The sequence below is a fragment of the Pempheris klunzingeri genome, chromosome 11 (assembly GCF_042242105.1).
Source record: "Pempheris klunzingeri isolate RE-2024b chromosome 11, fPemKlu1.hap1, whole genome shotgun sequence".
In the NCBI taxonomy this organism is placed as follows: domain Eukaryota; kingdom Metazoa; phylum Chordata; class Actinopteri; order Acropomatiformes; family Pempheridae; genus Pempheris; species Pempheris klunzingeri.
The window spans coordinates 24,762,501-24,778,659 of NC_092022.1; the positions used below are offsets into that span (position 1 = coordinate 24,762,501).

Consider the following 16,159-nt stretch of genomic DNA (forward strand, 5'->3'; position numbering starts at 1 on the left):
CGAGGACCTTCTCTCCTGTGTCTTCCCCACTCTGTGGCCTTCTCAGCCTTCTTGCTTCCGTGATAAAGAGAAAAATACCTGAGGCAGAAGAGTGGCCACTTTCTGGTAGAAAGAAAAACAAAAATAAAAAATTGCTCCAACCCTCCAAGCGATGGTGTGTGGAGAAGCAGGGCTAGCATTCAGGATAAATGGGCAGGCCGGGCCGCTGAGGACTGTGGTGACCTTTTGTCTGACTCTTTTCATGTTCAAACACATTTCCAGCCAGGACCACCCTCCCCCTTCTCTTCATTTTGAGAGTGCTGCAGTCTATGGCACATTTGTGTGTATGTCATGACAGAGATCGCATAAGTGATGTCTCTGGGCATGAGCGTTAGTGTCTTTGTGTGTCTACTGTACATTGGTGATGTGGCTAAAGTGGACTTTATTTGTGTGTGTTTGTCAGAGTTAGGAAGGCGTAACAAATTGAGTAACAAAGTGTTTTGTTTTGTGTTTTTTTTTTTTTGCAATTTATGTAATGCAGGCTCACATGTGCACACACATGCACACGTGCACTGTACACATCAAAGCTCTGAGACACACAGAAAGACACGGTCAGACTTAGTTGCAATAGTTGGGAGGCTGAACAGAAGATTTTTTAGCTTTCTCCTGCGTGAGCGTTATAAAATCAGACAGAATCAGTGAGTAAGAGACCGGGCTGGGAAGAAAATGCACGACTGGCTGAGTAAATAAATGATTGCAATAGCGGGAAGCAGATAGACAGGGAGAGCGACAAAATGAGGGAGTCAGGAGAGGGGGGAGAAAGAGGAAGGTAAAATAATAACAAGCAGCGAGACACCACAAGACGAGGCGTGCAAAAAAATGCAGATGGTGAATCCGTGTAGATAGAGAAGACGTGCGGATAGATAGATGGGAGAGCAGGCACATAAGAAAAGATGGAGAGTGAGAGGAAGCTTCAAAGGCAGAGCAGGGTGACTCAGTCATAAACTAACACTCTCAGTCAGGATAGAGGCATGGCAGGGCAGAGAGAGAAAACAGGGAGGGAGACGATGCAAGAGGCAGAGGGAGCTGAGGGAGAGTGAAGAGTGGAGAGGAGGGAGGAGAAGAGGAATTAATGAAGAGCTTCAGTTCTGTTTTTTTATGCTCATGCTTATGTAAAGTACCCTGATAGGGAAATCAGAATATGTTGTGTCATGTGTGACGCTGAGAATATTTAGTTACAGGCGGCGCTAATTGCTCATGTGGGATGAAGCTTCCTCTCCGTCAGTGCGGCTGAGGGAGAGCAAGTTGCCGTTCTACTAGGCAGCACTGAGCACTATCAGTGTCAGCTTTATTTTAATTAAATCAGTTCCAGAGATGGGTTCAAATGTTAATTTACTGATTAGGAAATTGTTTTTCGGTGGATTCAACAAGAGCAGCCCACTTCAGAAATGGATGTGTCCAGGCATGGCGTGGTTTGTGTGGTCATGCTTATGTATCTGGTCTGAAATAACATTACCTGGGTTGATCGAAAGGAGCGTGCCAGTCATACTCTTTTTCTCATCATCAGCAAATCCCATGAAAAGACCAAAATAACTAATTGCGGTATAGACCTCCATTGTTGTCGGTTAAAAACATATCGAGAAGCCACACAGCTGAACTGGGTGACATGTTCCTTCATGGTCATGAACACAGATGCTGTTTATTTTGACTCAGTCTCACAGACACCGGCCTGCTACCACAAATATTCACTAGAGCACCAAATGTGTATTAGTCCACAGCTGAAAATAGTCCCATTACAAAGGCGCTGTTTATTCATGTTTGAGTAGTGGCTGATAAGAACTACAGTGACCATCTGTTAGAAGTAATCATTTAGCCTTTTCAGAGGTGAAACTATATATTTAGAAGATTAATATCCACACTAGGAACCAATGACTTGGAGCTGAGAGCCATGATCAGGGTAGGGAACAAGAACAATATAGAAAAACGGCATCCTGTAACAGTTTACACAGGCGAGGTGATGTAGTGTTATCCACTGTGGTCAATATCAGATAAAAAATGTTACACAGATTTTTCCTTTATGAATAAAACTTTCCGTCAATATTCAAAGTTACTATAATCTGTGTTTTTATATGAACAACAGGTGAAATGACTAGGTATCATGTGATAAGATAATTATCTCCAAGTTTCGAGAGTGTTTCGATCCATTATTTTACTTTTGTGCCCTGCAACCTTACTGATCTGGTTCAGTGTCACTGCTCTCATCAGCATTGTTTGCAGACGCAGGTGGTAGCCCCCAAACAAGTAGAAAAATAACAAATGTACGACGTCCGCTCAGCACTGGGCTTTTATTTGTCAGGTGGCCAAAAACACAACTCCAAATGAATGCTAATGTTGCTCGTTGTCAGCTGGATGTGTAAACAAGCCCCTTTTTTGCCAACATGTTGGCCATACTCACCTCATAATGTAGTGATGTGTCTGGGTTGCCAGGTTTTGCTGCTTGTTGTGCTGCCCCAAGTGCCCGGTGAACATTTCCTGAAGTGAAACAGTTATTTGCATAGCTAAATGCTTAGAAAAAAATTAGCTATTATATTAATGATCTTTCATTAATAGATAACCAAGTGAATCAAGTTTGCTCCCATTTTCTAAAACGATTGTATACTTGAAATCATACTTGTGTATTTATTTAAATCAAGACGGATGCATTAATGGTAGATGATTATTCTCCACGTCAAGCATAGTTCACAGCTGAATCCGCTCCCAGCACACCTCATGGCTGCCTCTGAAATGATTTGATGTGATGATAGTGAGAGATCAATAGAACAGAGTGGTGATGTTTTATCTCTTCCTTGCTCTCTCTCAGGTCCTGCTGGTGCAGCAGTAGCTACCTCTGAACTGGATCCACTTCTTGTCTCTGATTTAGCAGCCGCCTCTGTCCCGCTCACCCCTCTCTCCATCCGTCTATCATTTCTTCATCCCTGTCTGTGAGTCTGTCAGCCCGTCCGTCCGTCCATGGACTGGCCGTGACCCTGGAGGGAGGGGGACAGAAACGAGGAAAGAGTGGAGTCGCAGAGGAGACGAAGGAAAAGAAAGCTGGATTCATTCAGACGTCACGCTTCTGAAGTGCCCCTGCTCGCTGTCCTTGATCCCCCTCACCCTCCTCCTCCTGTGATGGAGAATTAAAGGAGCAGAGGGAGGCTAGGCCAAGATAGTGAGGAGAACAAAAAATAAACAACCAACGCCCCTTCATTGCCATTAAATGAGATTTAAAAAGGGTTTAGGTGTATCAATATAGTTGCACATTTTTAATAAGAAATCAAGACGGAACCAACATTCTGACTATTGAGCACATGAACAACCCTGCACCAACCAAACGAAAGGGGAACTGAGTTGAGGACAGACTACGGAGAGAGACGAGGACCAACACAGAAGAAAACACCTCACTGACATGTCAACAACAGCCACAATGGGTGAAATGGCAAACAGTGCGGTGGAGTTTTATCCCAAAGGAACTCGTGGCGGGGGCGGAGGAGGAAGGGCAGATGGCACCAATGCAGGGGGAGACTTCGGGATCACGGTGATGGAGCTCAGGGAGCTGATGGAGCTCAGAGGGACCGATGCCCTGCAGAAGATCCAGGACAATTATGAAGGCACAGATGGGCTCTGCCAGAGACTACAATCCAGCACCACTGAAGGTGAGCAGACATGGATGGATGAATGGTTGAATTGGTAGAAAAGTAGATCAGTAGATGGATGGATTAATAATGGAGGAGTAGATGGCTAGATGGATGAATGGGTAAGAGCACCATTGTATTAATAGACTGATGGAGGAATGGTTGGGTGGTTGAGTAGATTGCTGGATGGATGGATTTGTAAAGGATGAATGAAGACGCGTTAGCAGGGAAATGAATTGGTGTACTGAGATGAGGTGAATGAAGGAGTGGAAAGATGGATGGCTTTGTACACGTGGGTGGAGTCACGCAGAAAAACACCACTGCAAGAGTAGTGACGCTGCAAACTGTGCAAATCATATGTTGGATTTCTGCGCCATCATTGTTTGACTCCAACAACTGAAACAGATCACGTGTGATCACCAATCTGTCTACGTCGACTTTTCAACATGCTGACCAAACATTTACATCACAAAACTGATCCATTTTATTTTACTCATACATTATTAATACACAGGTAGATTGAATGTTGAAAAATGCAGCAATTTCCCCGCAGTGCAACACATCTGAGACAGACGGATGCCGAATGAAATGAAAGCAGCTCCACTGAACAGTAAAAACACATTTTACTCATGAAGTGTAATGCTGGATATAGAAGGCAGATTTTAGTGGGGCTGGATGCACGCAGGACATGGGTGGGTGAATTGATTGATGAATAATCGGATTATAGTGGATGGAAAGTGGAGCAGCGTTTCCCATACATAGGCTGTGCTTGGGTAGAGCCAGGTAGATTAAGACCCACCCAGGTAAATAAAATCCAAAAAACAAGGAATTTGTCATCTCATAATGCACGCAGACCCGTGGCGGTTTGATTCCTGGCTCTGCTGATCTGCACGTCGATATTTTCTTGAGCAAAACACTCCTGAAGCTGTGCTGCATGTGTGAACGGTTGGTCCCCGACTGATATGAATGGTGTGTGAACGGGTGAATGTGATGTGTGTGGTGTTACAGCGCCTTAAGTGGTCGAGAAGGAATGGAAAGGCTATACAAGTACTGTCCATTTACCGTTTTCTGACATAGACTACACACACACACACACACACACACATACAAAGACCAAGTTAATATGACTACGCCAATCAAAGACGTGTAATGGTTACTGAGGGTAGAATTTGGGCGTCTGTGTCGTCACTGCGTATCCATGCACTTGTGTGCTCTAACAGGGGTGTGGTACCACACTACGCCCACTCCTTCAACTAGTTTGTAGCCTAGCAACACAACAGCGGAGAGAAGTTGGCTGGGAAAGTCAGCAAGAGAGAGAAACATGACTGGGAACTGTGAGATGGAGATGGTGAGGAACAGAGAGGGGTGAATGGGAGGAGGAAGAGTGTGTGTGTGTGTGTGTGTGTGTTTGTGCGCGCTCAAGTGTAAGCAAAGACTATGAGATGTGTGTGTGTGTGTGTGTGTGAGAGTGTGATGGAGAAAAAGTGAGAGAGTTGGTGGGTGTTGAGTTACAGTAAGTCTGTGTTGAGTGTTGCTAATTTGATACTGTGAGCTGGTCAGGAATCAGTGCAGCAGGTCCCAACAAAATCCCAGCGTACACACACACACACACACACACACACACACAGAGTCATGTATCTGCAGTTGTCCCTACAAAGCACAGTTAGCAAACAACACACACTGCTCTCCACGCACTTGGGCTTCTTCTGCACCGTGCTGACTTTCACAAATGACATATGACGTTGTCTGGCATGACAAACCGGCCGAAGTGCAGACACACACGGAGAAAGATGTTTCTCACCTTGTGGAAATCTAATGTCATTACTTGAAACTCTGTCTGCTCAAATTTGCAACTGATCATTCTGAAGTCAGAGCTCAAGATATTTTCTGCTCCACATCTGAGGCGTTTGACAGTACAACAAAAGCTGCCACCTCTGCTTATTATGATTACAATAAAACTAATCACAGAGCAGGAAGAAGAACTGGCAGATCAGATAGAAACATGAGAAATATATGCAGTAGAGAAATACTCATGCCAACAGAAATGCATATTTTGCAATAGTACAACACAAACAGATAGCGTACGACACACACCAGGGCAAACGTACCACACACATATACATTATGATGCAGCTGATGCTGAGCATCATCTGTAATATGATACACAGAGCAGAGTGGGGGTTAAACCAATACAGACTGCAATCTCTCTCTCTCTCTCTCTCTCTCTCTCTCTCTCTTTTGGTCTCTCCCTCTCACACACACACACACACACACACACACACACAGACATGGATACCCCAGCACTGCAGTATGAAACCATTATATCCACATTGAAGAGACAGAAAGGAGGAGGAGGAGAAACGATGGGAATGAGAGAGGGAGTGAGAGAGAGAGAGAGAGTGTGTGTCTGTGTGTGTGTTTGTGTGTGTGTGTGTGTGTGTGTGTGTGGTGGTGGGGGTGTGTGAGGGGTGAGGACGGAAAGCTAGAACAGCTTGCCGCATTGTCAAGGACACATCAAGGGGAGATTGAGGGAGGGAGAAAAAGAGAGGACGAGGAGAGCCAACGAGAGAGGCTGTAGAGGAGAGTGAAGAGGAAGGGAAGAATGGAGGGATGAATGAGAGAGGAAAGGATGGACTAATGGAAGGAGGATGCAGCTCGCTATGATTACTAAGCATAAGGTCACCTGTTTTCTCCCTCTCCCTGCCTCTCTCTGCCTCGCCTCGGCCTGAACCCTGTTGAGCATCATATTGCTACACAACTCTTCAGCAACGCTGGGAGCTACATATGACTCCCTGCAGCAAGCAAATTGGACCAGGATGTCTGTGAACACACACAAACACATACACACAAACACATACACACAAACGAACGCAAAGATAGTCACCGATCGCATCCAACCACAGCATACAAATAGCTGTTCCCCCTCCCCAACAGCCAATCAAAAAAAAAAACTCTGCTCCAAACCTACACTGTTGGAATGACATCACCTGTTGCTGGGCAGAAACGTGTCAGAGACAGGAAGCCCTGGACCTGATATCCTGATCACCATGGAAACTGAATCACTTAGGAGTGAGGTTGAAAGGGAGAAGAGGGTGAGGATTGAGATGTTGCAGAGAGAGCGAAGATGAAAGAGACAGTTTGGAGAGAGGAAAGTAAACTTGGAGTTAGCAGCCATAATTCATAGAATTTACCGTGCTTTAAACTATTTTAGTGGAAAGTTTTTACTCGGAAAGTTTGTCCAGTAGGTTTTGGCTCTTGGGGCTGTGATTCTTTGCATGTGTGCAGCAGTGTGAGTGTGTACTGTCTCTGAGTTTCCTAGTGATAAACTACTACCTGCTAAACAATACTATATGGAGTTTTATCTGTGCTTAATTAAAGTGAAACCAGAACCATTCAAATGGTAACTAACTTACATCTTTTTCACTGAAATTGAACAAACCCTAAACTTTTGTCATTTAAGATTGCATGAAAATGACTGTGCATGTGCCAAATGGTGAGCAGATGTCCTTTGATCACTCCTTACATTCACCCCTTTCTCTCCTTGTGTCTTTGTCTCATCCTCTGTCACCGTCTCTCAGGTCTCAGTGGAGACCCGGCAGACCTGGAGCGTCGGTGCCAAACATTTGGCCAAAACTTCATCCCTCCGAAGAAGGCCAAGACTTTCCTGGAACTTGTGTGGGAGGCCTTACAGGACGTCACACTCATCATCTTGGAGGCTGCTGCCATCATCTCCCTCGGCCTCTCTTTCTACCAGCCTCCTGGAAAAGAAAGCGACTGTAAGGACAGTGATTTGGTATCATATTATACTTCCTGTTCATTCTCTTGTTCTTTGGGTGGATCAGAAAGATTTTCTATGCAATGATCTAATTGTTTTCTAATGGTTTAATAGTTAATTGATGAAAATGCACAAAATACACAAAATCTGAAGAGAAAAAACAGAAAGAAAGGGGTCACTGACTTATTGTTTTTAGCTTTCTGGGTCTGTTCACCGCAGTGAGAGGTCATGATAAACGATGTGGGAGATGAGAGACATTGTGGATCTGTCTGAAACCTCATTGTGCACTCTAGATAACAGCAGCATACGCACACTGTCCCCACATTCATTTCTTTGGGTAGAGTGGTGCAACAGAAACATGTGAAAGTACAACATCCACACAAACCGTCTAACCAACCATCCCTCCTCCCCCTCTCTCCAGTATGTGGAAACGTCGCCTCTGAAGAAGATGAAGGTGAGGGTGACACCGGCTGGATTGAGGGTGCAGCCATCCTGCTGTCAGTTGTGTGTGTCGTCCTAGTGACGGCGTTTAATGACTGGTCCAAAGAGAAGCAGTTCCGGGGTCTACAAAGTCGGATCGAGCAAGAGCAGAAGTTCACTGTTGTGCGGAAAGGAAATGTCATCCAAATCCCAGTGGCTGACATGGTTGTAGGGGACATGGCCCAAGTCAAGTACGGTAAGGAGACCATCATGCAAAGCAAAACTGCGGTATTAGAATTGTGTATTTTCCTCTGACCAGCAGTGAAAGAGAGCAAAACACACGACCTACTAATACTCATAATCATGAGTGCTGTGTTTGCAAAAGTGTCTCAGTTACATTTCAGTTCAAGTGAACCGACAGAAATGACAAATCAGCTCTTTTTCCAAACAGAAAAGTTCCTGCACATTAATCTCTGGATCTGGATCAGTGCTTCAAACAGTTATTACAATTATGTTGTCCCAAACTTCTGTGCTTCCTACATGTCCTTAATGAAATAGTTTGACACATTGGGAAATAGACTTCTTCGATTGCTTGCTGGCAGCTAAATGAGAAGATCAATACCACTCTCATGTCTCATGTCGTGCTAAATATGAAGCCAGAGCCATCAGGAAATTATCTTAGCAGGAGGAAACAGCAGGCCTGACTCTTTCCAAAAGTACCACAAGGCTACCAGCAACTTTAAATTTTACCAATGAACAATTTATAACATGTTATTTAATCTATACTCAAAGTGATATTGATCAAAAATTTGAATAAGCCTATTTCTGACTATTCCAGCTATAGCTGTGCTGCGTATCTCTGTGGTATGTATTACCTAGTATGTAAACAAGAGATACAGTTACATGAATGTGTCTGTTAGGTATCCACGCGTTGTCGTATCTAACAAAGAAGGACAATTTTATATCAAACACTGATCTTTGCACGCCTGTGTTCAGGGGACCTGCTGCCAGCTGATGGTATCTTGATCCAAGGCAATGATCTGAAGATAGATGAGAGCTCTCTGACAGGAGAGTCTGACCACGTACGCAAGTCTGTGGAGAAGGACCCCATGCTGCTCTCAGGTATGTTTTCATGTTTGCTATTTGCCACCCTGCTATTACTTGAGGACATCGTGCGCTTGGCACATTTTTGTGAACACAGTAACTCAAGCCTACAATATTGTTGAAACATCATAAGTAAATGAGCCTGCTGCGGTGGTAGCTGCAGACGATCCAGGCAAAGTTGGCCGGGAGCTAAGCTCCAGTATGAGCTGTGAGAGCACATAGCGAGGCCAGAGAGGAGGAGTGGATGCAATAAAATGAAGTTCAATTGCTATAGTGAAGTTTTTGTTGGGGCTGTGTCAGAGAGGTCTTGGTTCAATGGGAACTTTGCAAGGGGTGGATAAAATAACTGCATTACTGTATCTGACATATTTTATTGTTGGGTTTTAATCCTAATACGAACAAATGAATGACAACTGTTCATAACAATAGTAGTTAATGACAACAATGAGACACCTTATTACCCTTAGAGTTCACAGAATGTGTATGTGCATGTGTATGAATGCACTGTGAACTCTCAGCTCACACTGGAGCTTAGCGTGGCCTCGTCCACACCTACCGCCGCAGCAGGCTGATTTTCAGCCTCTGCACCTGCCTGCCCGCTCTCATATGCCACATCTCTGCGGGAGAGATTCAAAGCACTGTGTACCCAAAGCAGTATTAAATCTCATAGAGTACGTAGTTATTCTGCCTGTGTATTAAACTCACCACCAGTGGGAGGATCTGCGGTTCCCCGGCTCCTCAAGTCTGCATGTCGAAGTGTCCTTTGGCAAGACACTGTACCTCAAATCGCTCCTGAAGCACAGCTTCATTGTGTGAGTGTGTGCGAATGCTTAGTTTCTTCCTGATGGCAGCCTCCAATCAGTGTCTGAATGGTGTGTGAATTTTATTGTTGTATTGCTTTGAATAGTCTAGAAAAGACTATAAAGGAGCTATACAAGCACAGTCCTTCATGGTATCAGTAAGTATCAGTATCGGCAGAAATCCAAATTCAGATATCGGAACTGGAAAAAAATGGATCTGGCACTTTGCAAGCATCACTGGTCTCTTAATTGAAACTAAACCAGTAATCTTTTTGGACGTGAAGGTACCCATGTGATGGAGGGCTCAGGCAGGATGCTGGTGACAGCCGTAGGCATCAACTCACAGACAGGCATCATCTTCACCCTGCTGGGTGCTGGAGAGATGGAGGAAGACGGGAAGGAGAAGAAAGGTAAGTGAACTAGAGGAATAATTGAAGAGACACTCACTTTAAAGAAATAGTGTTTTCATCTGTAGTTAGAGATATTTTTGTTGAAGATATACTGCAGCTTTTTAGTACTTTTATCTGCTCATATACCAAGATGAACTGACTTTTATGTAGTGATACATCAGAAGCGCAATTGGTGTTCTTGAAATATGCAAACCAATAGAGGAAGTAGTTGCTTACTAAACAGTTGCTTATAAAACCCAAGACATTCTCTCTCATACATCTCCACCATCTCCATGGATGAATACTTCACATTGCTCTCGACTTAAGAGCCTCTGTTCGAAGTGACTGTTAATATTTTTTGTTGGAAAGATAATCAAATGACTACAAAGAGACTCACAACAACAACCACAAAGACACAAAGCAACCACAAAAAGATGCCATATGACTTGAAATGACCATAGACCCGCAATATTACTACAAGGATATGCAAAACAACCACAAAGAGACTCAAAAAATCCCAAAGACACACAAAAATGACTACAAAGAGACACAAAATGATTGTTTTAACGACCACAGACTCACAAAACGACCACAGAGATGCAAAAGTACTTCAAAAACAGACTACAGAGATACCAAACAACCACAAGGAGACTCAAAGCAAGCTAAAATAGGTGCAAAATTACTACAAACATTTGCATAACAAATACAAAGAAATGCAAAACAACCACAAAAAGATTCAGAATGACCACAAAGAGATGCTAAACAACTACAATGAGATGTAAAATGACTTTAAAGGGACACAATGAGACCCAAACAAATAAAAAAAAAAGACATAGAGTGACTACAGAGGCTACAAACTATGAACGTCACAGTTATTGCACCTCTGTGTCTCCTTCAGTCTGGAGGTTTTGCGTCTATTGTCTTATAATCCGTCCATGCTCACACGTCGCAGCGTGCGTGTGTGTGTGTGTTTTGAGGTGGTTGGGTGCCTAACTGATTTCAGATAAGAGCTTCAGCAGGAAACACACCAGTTTAACCTCATCGATAATTTAGCCCACATCCTCTGCATCGCTCTCTACACTCCCTGCTTCCCTCTCCCCCTCTCACGTTCTCATGCCCCCTCTCTGCCTATCCATCTTTCTCTATTTCTCTCACTTGGTTTCTTGTTTACCCCACTCCTGTGCCCTCTTTCACTTTCCTGTCCTTCCCTTTGCTCTCCCCTCTTTCTCCTCCCCTCCCTTAATCTGAGAGAGAGAGGCTGCAGATTGAATCAATTATTGAAAGAGCAGGGGAGAGCGAGGGAGCCGGAGAGATTCAGGGAAGAGTGTTGGTTGGTCAACGCATGAAGCATTAGTCTATGCTCAAATTTGTTTTGGAAGGGCCCTGCAGTCAGAGCAGTGGTGCAGACAACAACAGGGGCTACGCATACTTTCAGAAGCACTTATGGTTAATATCATTAGCAGTGCATTCATCCAGGCCTCCACCACTGCACTTCTCACTCCTGCATGGAAATGTGTGTCTTATAGTGTTGGCACCTTGAGAAGGAGCAAACACGTGTGGCCTCCTGAAATGCAGAAATGGACAGCAACAAATTAGCTGATGATGCTTGTTTAATGAAAAAATAATCTTATCGCTCGCTGTCCTCATTCTGTTTGTTTGCACTAAGATGTATTGCATTGAGTGCAGCTGCCTCTGTGGGCTGGATCATTCAGACAGTCATTTACTGGAGCTAATACATTATTCATAGGACTTCTACAAATGCCATAACTTGTTAGTTTTTCCTCATGCAATGTGGGTTGCTGTGGGGCTGTTTACTTTTTTCTTTGATCTGTCTCTCATTTTGAGATTGAGTCAAGTCATTTTTTTTTCATTCTATATAATTATCTACAAACATTCTGCCAGTACAGCCATGCATACAAACACTTTTACTACTTGAGTTTTTTATTCTTCCCTTTTTGCTCTCTTTTGCTGTCCCTTTTCGCCAAATCCTCTCATGTGCCCCATAAAACCTTCCTTCCTCACATATTCCCCCAAACAGAGGACAGTACTCAGTTGCCCATCTCCACAGATGCCACTTACAGCACAGTCACCAATGGTATGTGAGCATAAAGTTGTCTGCCCCACCCCACTGTTTTCCTCAGCCAATGAATGGACCCCAGTACACAGTACAGTGACCTATGATGGACTTATACAAATGTCTCTCAGTCTCTTGACCCGTTGTATGAAGCTGTGTGTACCTTTATTAGTCTTCCCTTTAATATTGTTTCTTTGTGGTTTTCTGTTTCTGGAAGTGTGTCTTTGGCTGTCCTAAGATATGAACTGTTGGTGACTATGGATACACACATGTGTACAGTATTTGTCTTTCTCTCCCTTTATCTTTATATGTACCTCTGTCTAACTCACCCTACCTTTCTCTCAGGAAAACAACCCGATGGAGCTGTGGAGAACAATCAGAACAAAGGTAAAAGCCCATGACAAGAGTGCGAAGCTTGGTCTGGATGTGGGATGAACTTACGTCCTCTGAAGAGATTGTATGTTTTGTGTGTGTGTGTGTGTGTTTCAGCCAAGAAGCAGGATGGGGGTGTTGCCATGGAGATGCAACCCCTGAAGAGTGCAGAGGGAGGAGAGGTAGAGGACAGAGAGAAGAAGAAGACCAGTGTTCCGAAGAAAGAGAAGAGTGTGTTGCAGGGGAAGCTCACCAAACTGGCTGTTCAAATTGGCAAAGCAGGTAAAAACAGGTTTCACACTCTTTTAGCGGTGGTTTGGGAGCGTTGCACAGTCCCACAGAGCCTTTTCCTAGCTGTCAGTCCCACGGTGCTTTTGTGACAATGATGTTCATCGAAGTTGTCTCTGAAGATGAGAAACGAACGTGGGAGTTTTGTGAAACTTTGCTCTCATGCGAAGTTAGACTTAGTGTTTTATTACTGCTCAATAAAATGCACAAGGTGATATTCTCAAGTGCCGCAAACTGTGATGGAAAGTGATCGCACTGGTAAAGGAGTGAAGTGAACGATAGAGCACTGGGCATGCATCAGTCTGCTCTGACTTCATTCAGCAAGTGACAAATTGTTCCCTCTTTGAATCTCCCCACAGGTTTGGTGATGTCGGCCATTACCGTCATCATTCTGGTGCTGTACTTTATCATCAACACATTTGTCGTTGAAGGTCTGTTTCCCAGCAAACCCCTTTTCACTTCCTGGCACATTTTACTCCTGCCCGTCATGATGCTAAATGTTTAGCACTCAATGTTGCTCGCTCCATTTCTTTGCCTCTAATATGTAGCATGGTGTGTGTTGCAGGTCGTACGTGGATGACAGAGTGTACTCCGGTCTACATCCAGTATTTTGTCAAGTTCTTCATCATTGGAGTCACTGTGCTTGTGGTGGCCGTCCCAGAGGGTTTACCTCTTGCTGTCACCATCTCTCTGGCTTACTCTGTCAAGGTAAAGGCACACATGGCCGGTTAGCTCAGTTGGTTAGAGCGTCGTGCTAATAACGCCAAGGTCGGGGGTTCGTTCCCCGTACGGGCCATTGGTTATTTTTGCAAATTTCCCCAATGTGGGACGAATAAAGGCCCAAACATTCAGTTTAATGAATGCCAGTCTTGATACTGCTTATTTGAGTTGTTTTCAGTTATAATGTCTATTTCCCTGAGCGTCCCCCTACATACAAGGTTCCATACAGAGCTCCATACACTGGGATTGTTGAAGGTTGTTGTTGGCTGACGGGAAATCCTGCAGACAAAACTCAGAGCTCTAAAGGCCCCCTTCTCCCCCCTATAACAATAGTTCAATATTTGTATTCTTTCTTGACAGTTGTTACCCGAGCAGATAGATACCACTCTCACGTCTGTCCGTTCAATATGAAGCTAAAGCAACGAGATGGTTAGCCGAGCGTACTATAAAGACTGGAAACAGGGGTAGTCGTTCAGTCAAAGGCAGTGCAGAACATAAAAGTTTTTAACCTAAATTTAAAGGTGGTCAAAGTCAGAGCAAGTCTAATATCCTCTGGAGGTTTGTTCCAGTTCTGTGGTGCTCAGCAACTAAATGCTGTCACTGTATTGCTGCTGTGAACAATTGTTCTTTAGCACTGTGCTTGAGAGCCCAATCCAGTTTACTGTATGGTCAACTGTGTCTTCAATGATAAGACACAAGTCTTCAATGAAAACATTAACAAACTAATGAAATGAATTTGCATCAGTGCATTATGTACTACTAAAGGATTTTCCTCATGTATGGAGTGCATGTAATTACCTACATGAATTAGTGTTCTTTACCACACCAGCTCCGTATCAGTCTTTGCACAAACTACATACACAACAATGGTTCCTTCAAAACTATTTTAACTGAAAAAGTCTGTCACTGAATTTTCTCTGGCCTCCTTCTCTCCTTCCTTCCATCAATCCATCTCTGTCTGCATCTCTGTCCTCCTCCCCTCCCTCTATCCGTCATTATTCACTCCCATGCCTCCCTTCCATCCACCCCCCCCCCCCCATACATCTGTCTGCTGTCCGTCATCATCCCATATGTAGAAAATGATGAAGGACAACAACCTTGTACGTCACCTGGATGCGTGCGAGACGATGGGCAACGCCACGGCCATCTGCTCCGACAAGACCGGCACCCTCACCACCAACCGCATGACTGTGGTGCAGACTTTCCTAGGTGAGTAAAAAGCATGAAAACATGAATAATATTAAAATAAAATTCCCCAAGCACACCTTTATTGATCATTTGTTTTATTATTTTTTTACAGCATGTCATAAAAATAATCACCATGCAAAAATATTGCAGCAGCATACATTAACTATAGTGCATTAGGTTTCCAAACGGATCAAAATGGGAAAAATAAGCAATAAACATCAAGATCACAATATTATTTATGTATTTATTTATTATTATTTATTATTTTGTCACTGAGTGAAGCTCAGAAGTGCTCATGTAAGACAACTCTCAACACAGTCTGATCCAGCTGAAAGAATAGCTGGTCAAAAAAATAATAATACTGTACAGTGGCTTTTAGTGGTTTTGGAAAATGTCTATTAGTTTTAGTCTCATTGCTTATTTTCAATCAATTTCTAGTAGATTTTGATTAGTTTGAGTCTAGTCAAACCCTGCAGACATTTTAGTTTAGTTTCTCCTCAGTGTCAGTTTTGTTATGAACTTAATTTTTTTTGTCTTTAGGCAACAGAAGAGGAAGCTCACATGCACTCTCCTATAACTTGCAATAGATTTTATTGAAAATACAAAAAACGCTTCAGTCCCTCGGCCCTTCATCAGGTAAAAGGTCTTCGGGACCAAAATGTTGTATTTTCAATAAAGTTTATTGCTTCCTCTCTCTCCTCTTGCCTATGGACATTTCCTCCTGTACACCTGTCTTCAAGAACCTGAAGGCGTGAATGAGCCTTTTAGTCATCTTTTTTTGGTCTTCTGATCATTTTGAACCTGCATCTATTGCCATCTCCGTTGTGTACTGTTACCATGGTTACAGGTGTTGCTCCTGTGTATAGCAAGGTTAATGTAAAAGGGGACTCCAACACACAGGTCGCGCGTCACTCTGCTCTACAGTAAGACTGATTATTACCGACTCCGTAGTCAGTTGTCATTTCCCAACTGTCGTCCTTGCTCACCTGCGTTTACTAAATACTGTCTGGATTTAGCTTGAGAGAAGAAGCTCAACTGTTGGATGTATGTTGGATATAGTGATATTTCTTTAGTGAACATGCAGAGGAAGATTTAGATGGTACGGTGTTGGCACCAATCCTGTACTTTCTGGTAGCAGTTTGAAAAATACCCAACTGAGGGTCATAGTATCTATCAGTCTTTTGGTTTTTGTCAGCTAAAAACAAGTTGCACGTGGAGTGCCATGAAAAAATCCTCTATGAAGAGGTGCTGTGTGTCAGTGCCTGGATTAGATCCAACTCCAGGTCTGACACAATCAAATGGGAATCAAATGACAATTTAACTGGCAGATTTTAGCAGTGGGTGAGTCCTCTGTGATCTGGAATGGTTTTGTTCACACT

The 16,159-nt window shown here is 43.5% G+C and overlaps 1 protein-coding gene across 1 annotated transcript in view; it reads left to right on the plus strand.

The window, feature by feature from the left end:
• The first annotated feature begins 3,424 nt into the window (after window positions 1–3,424).
• atp2b3b (ATPase plasma membrane Ca2+ transporting 3b) overlaps window positions 3,425–16,159 on the plus strand; it is a 30,835-nt gene continuing 18,100 nt past the window's right edge. Inside the window, exons 1-10 of the mRNA XM_070840063.1 lie at window positions 3,425–3,671; window positions 7,229–7,426; window positions 7,847–8,101; window positions 8,842–8,967; window positions 10,034–10,159; window positions 12,558–12,599; window positions 12,702–12,866; window positions 13,232–13,303; window positions 13,438–13,580; window positions 14,669–14,801. Coding sequence (XP_070696164.1) covers window positions 3,425–3,671; window positions 7,229–7,426; window positions 7,847–8,101; window positions 8,842–8,967; window positions 10,034–10,159; window positions 12,558–12,599; window positions 12,702–12,866; window positions 13,232–13,303; window positions 13,438–13,580; window positions 14,669–14,801 — 1,507 coding nt within the window. The remainder of the gene's footprint in view (window positions 3,672–7,228; window positions 7,427–7,846; window positions 8,102–8,841; window positions 8,968–10,033; window positions 10,160–12,557; window positions 12,600–12,701; window positions 12,867–13,231; window positions 13,304–13,437; window positions 13,581–14,668; window positions 14,802–16,159) is intronic.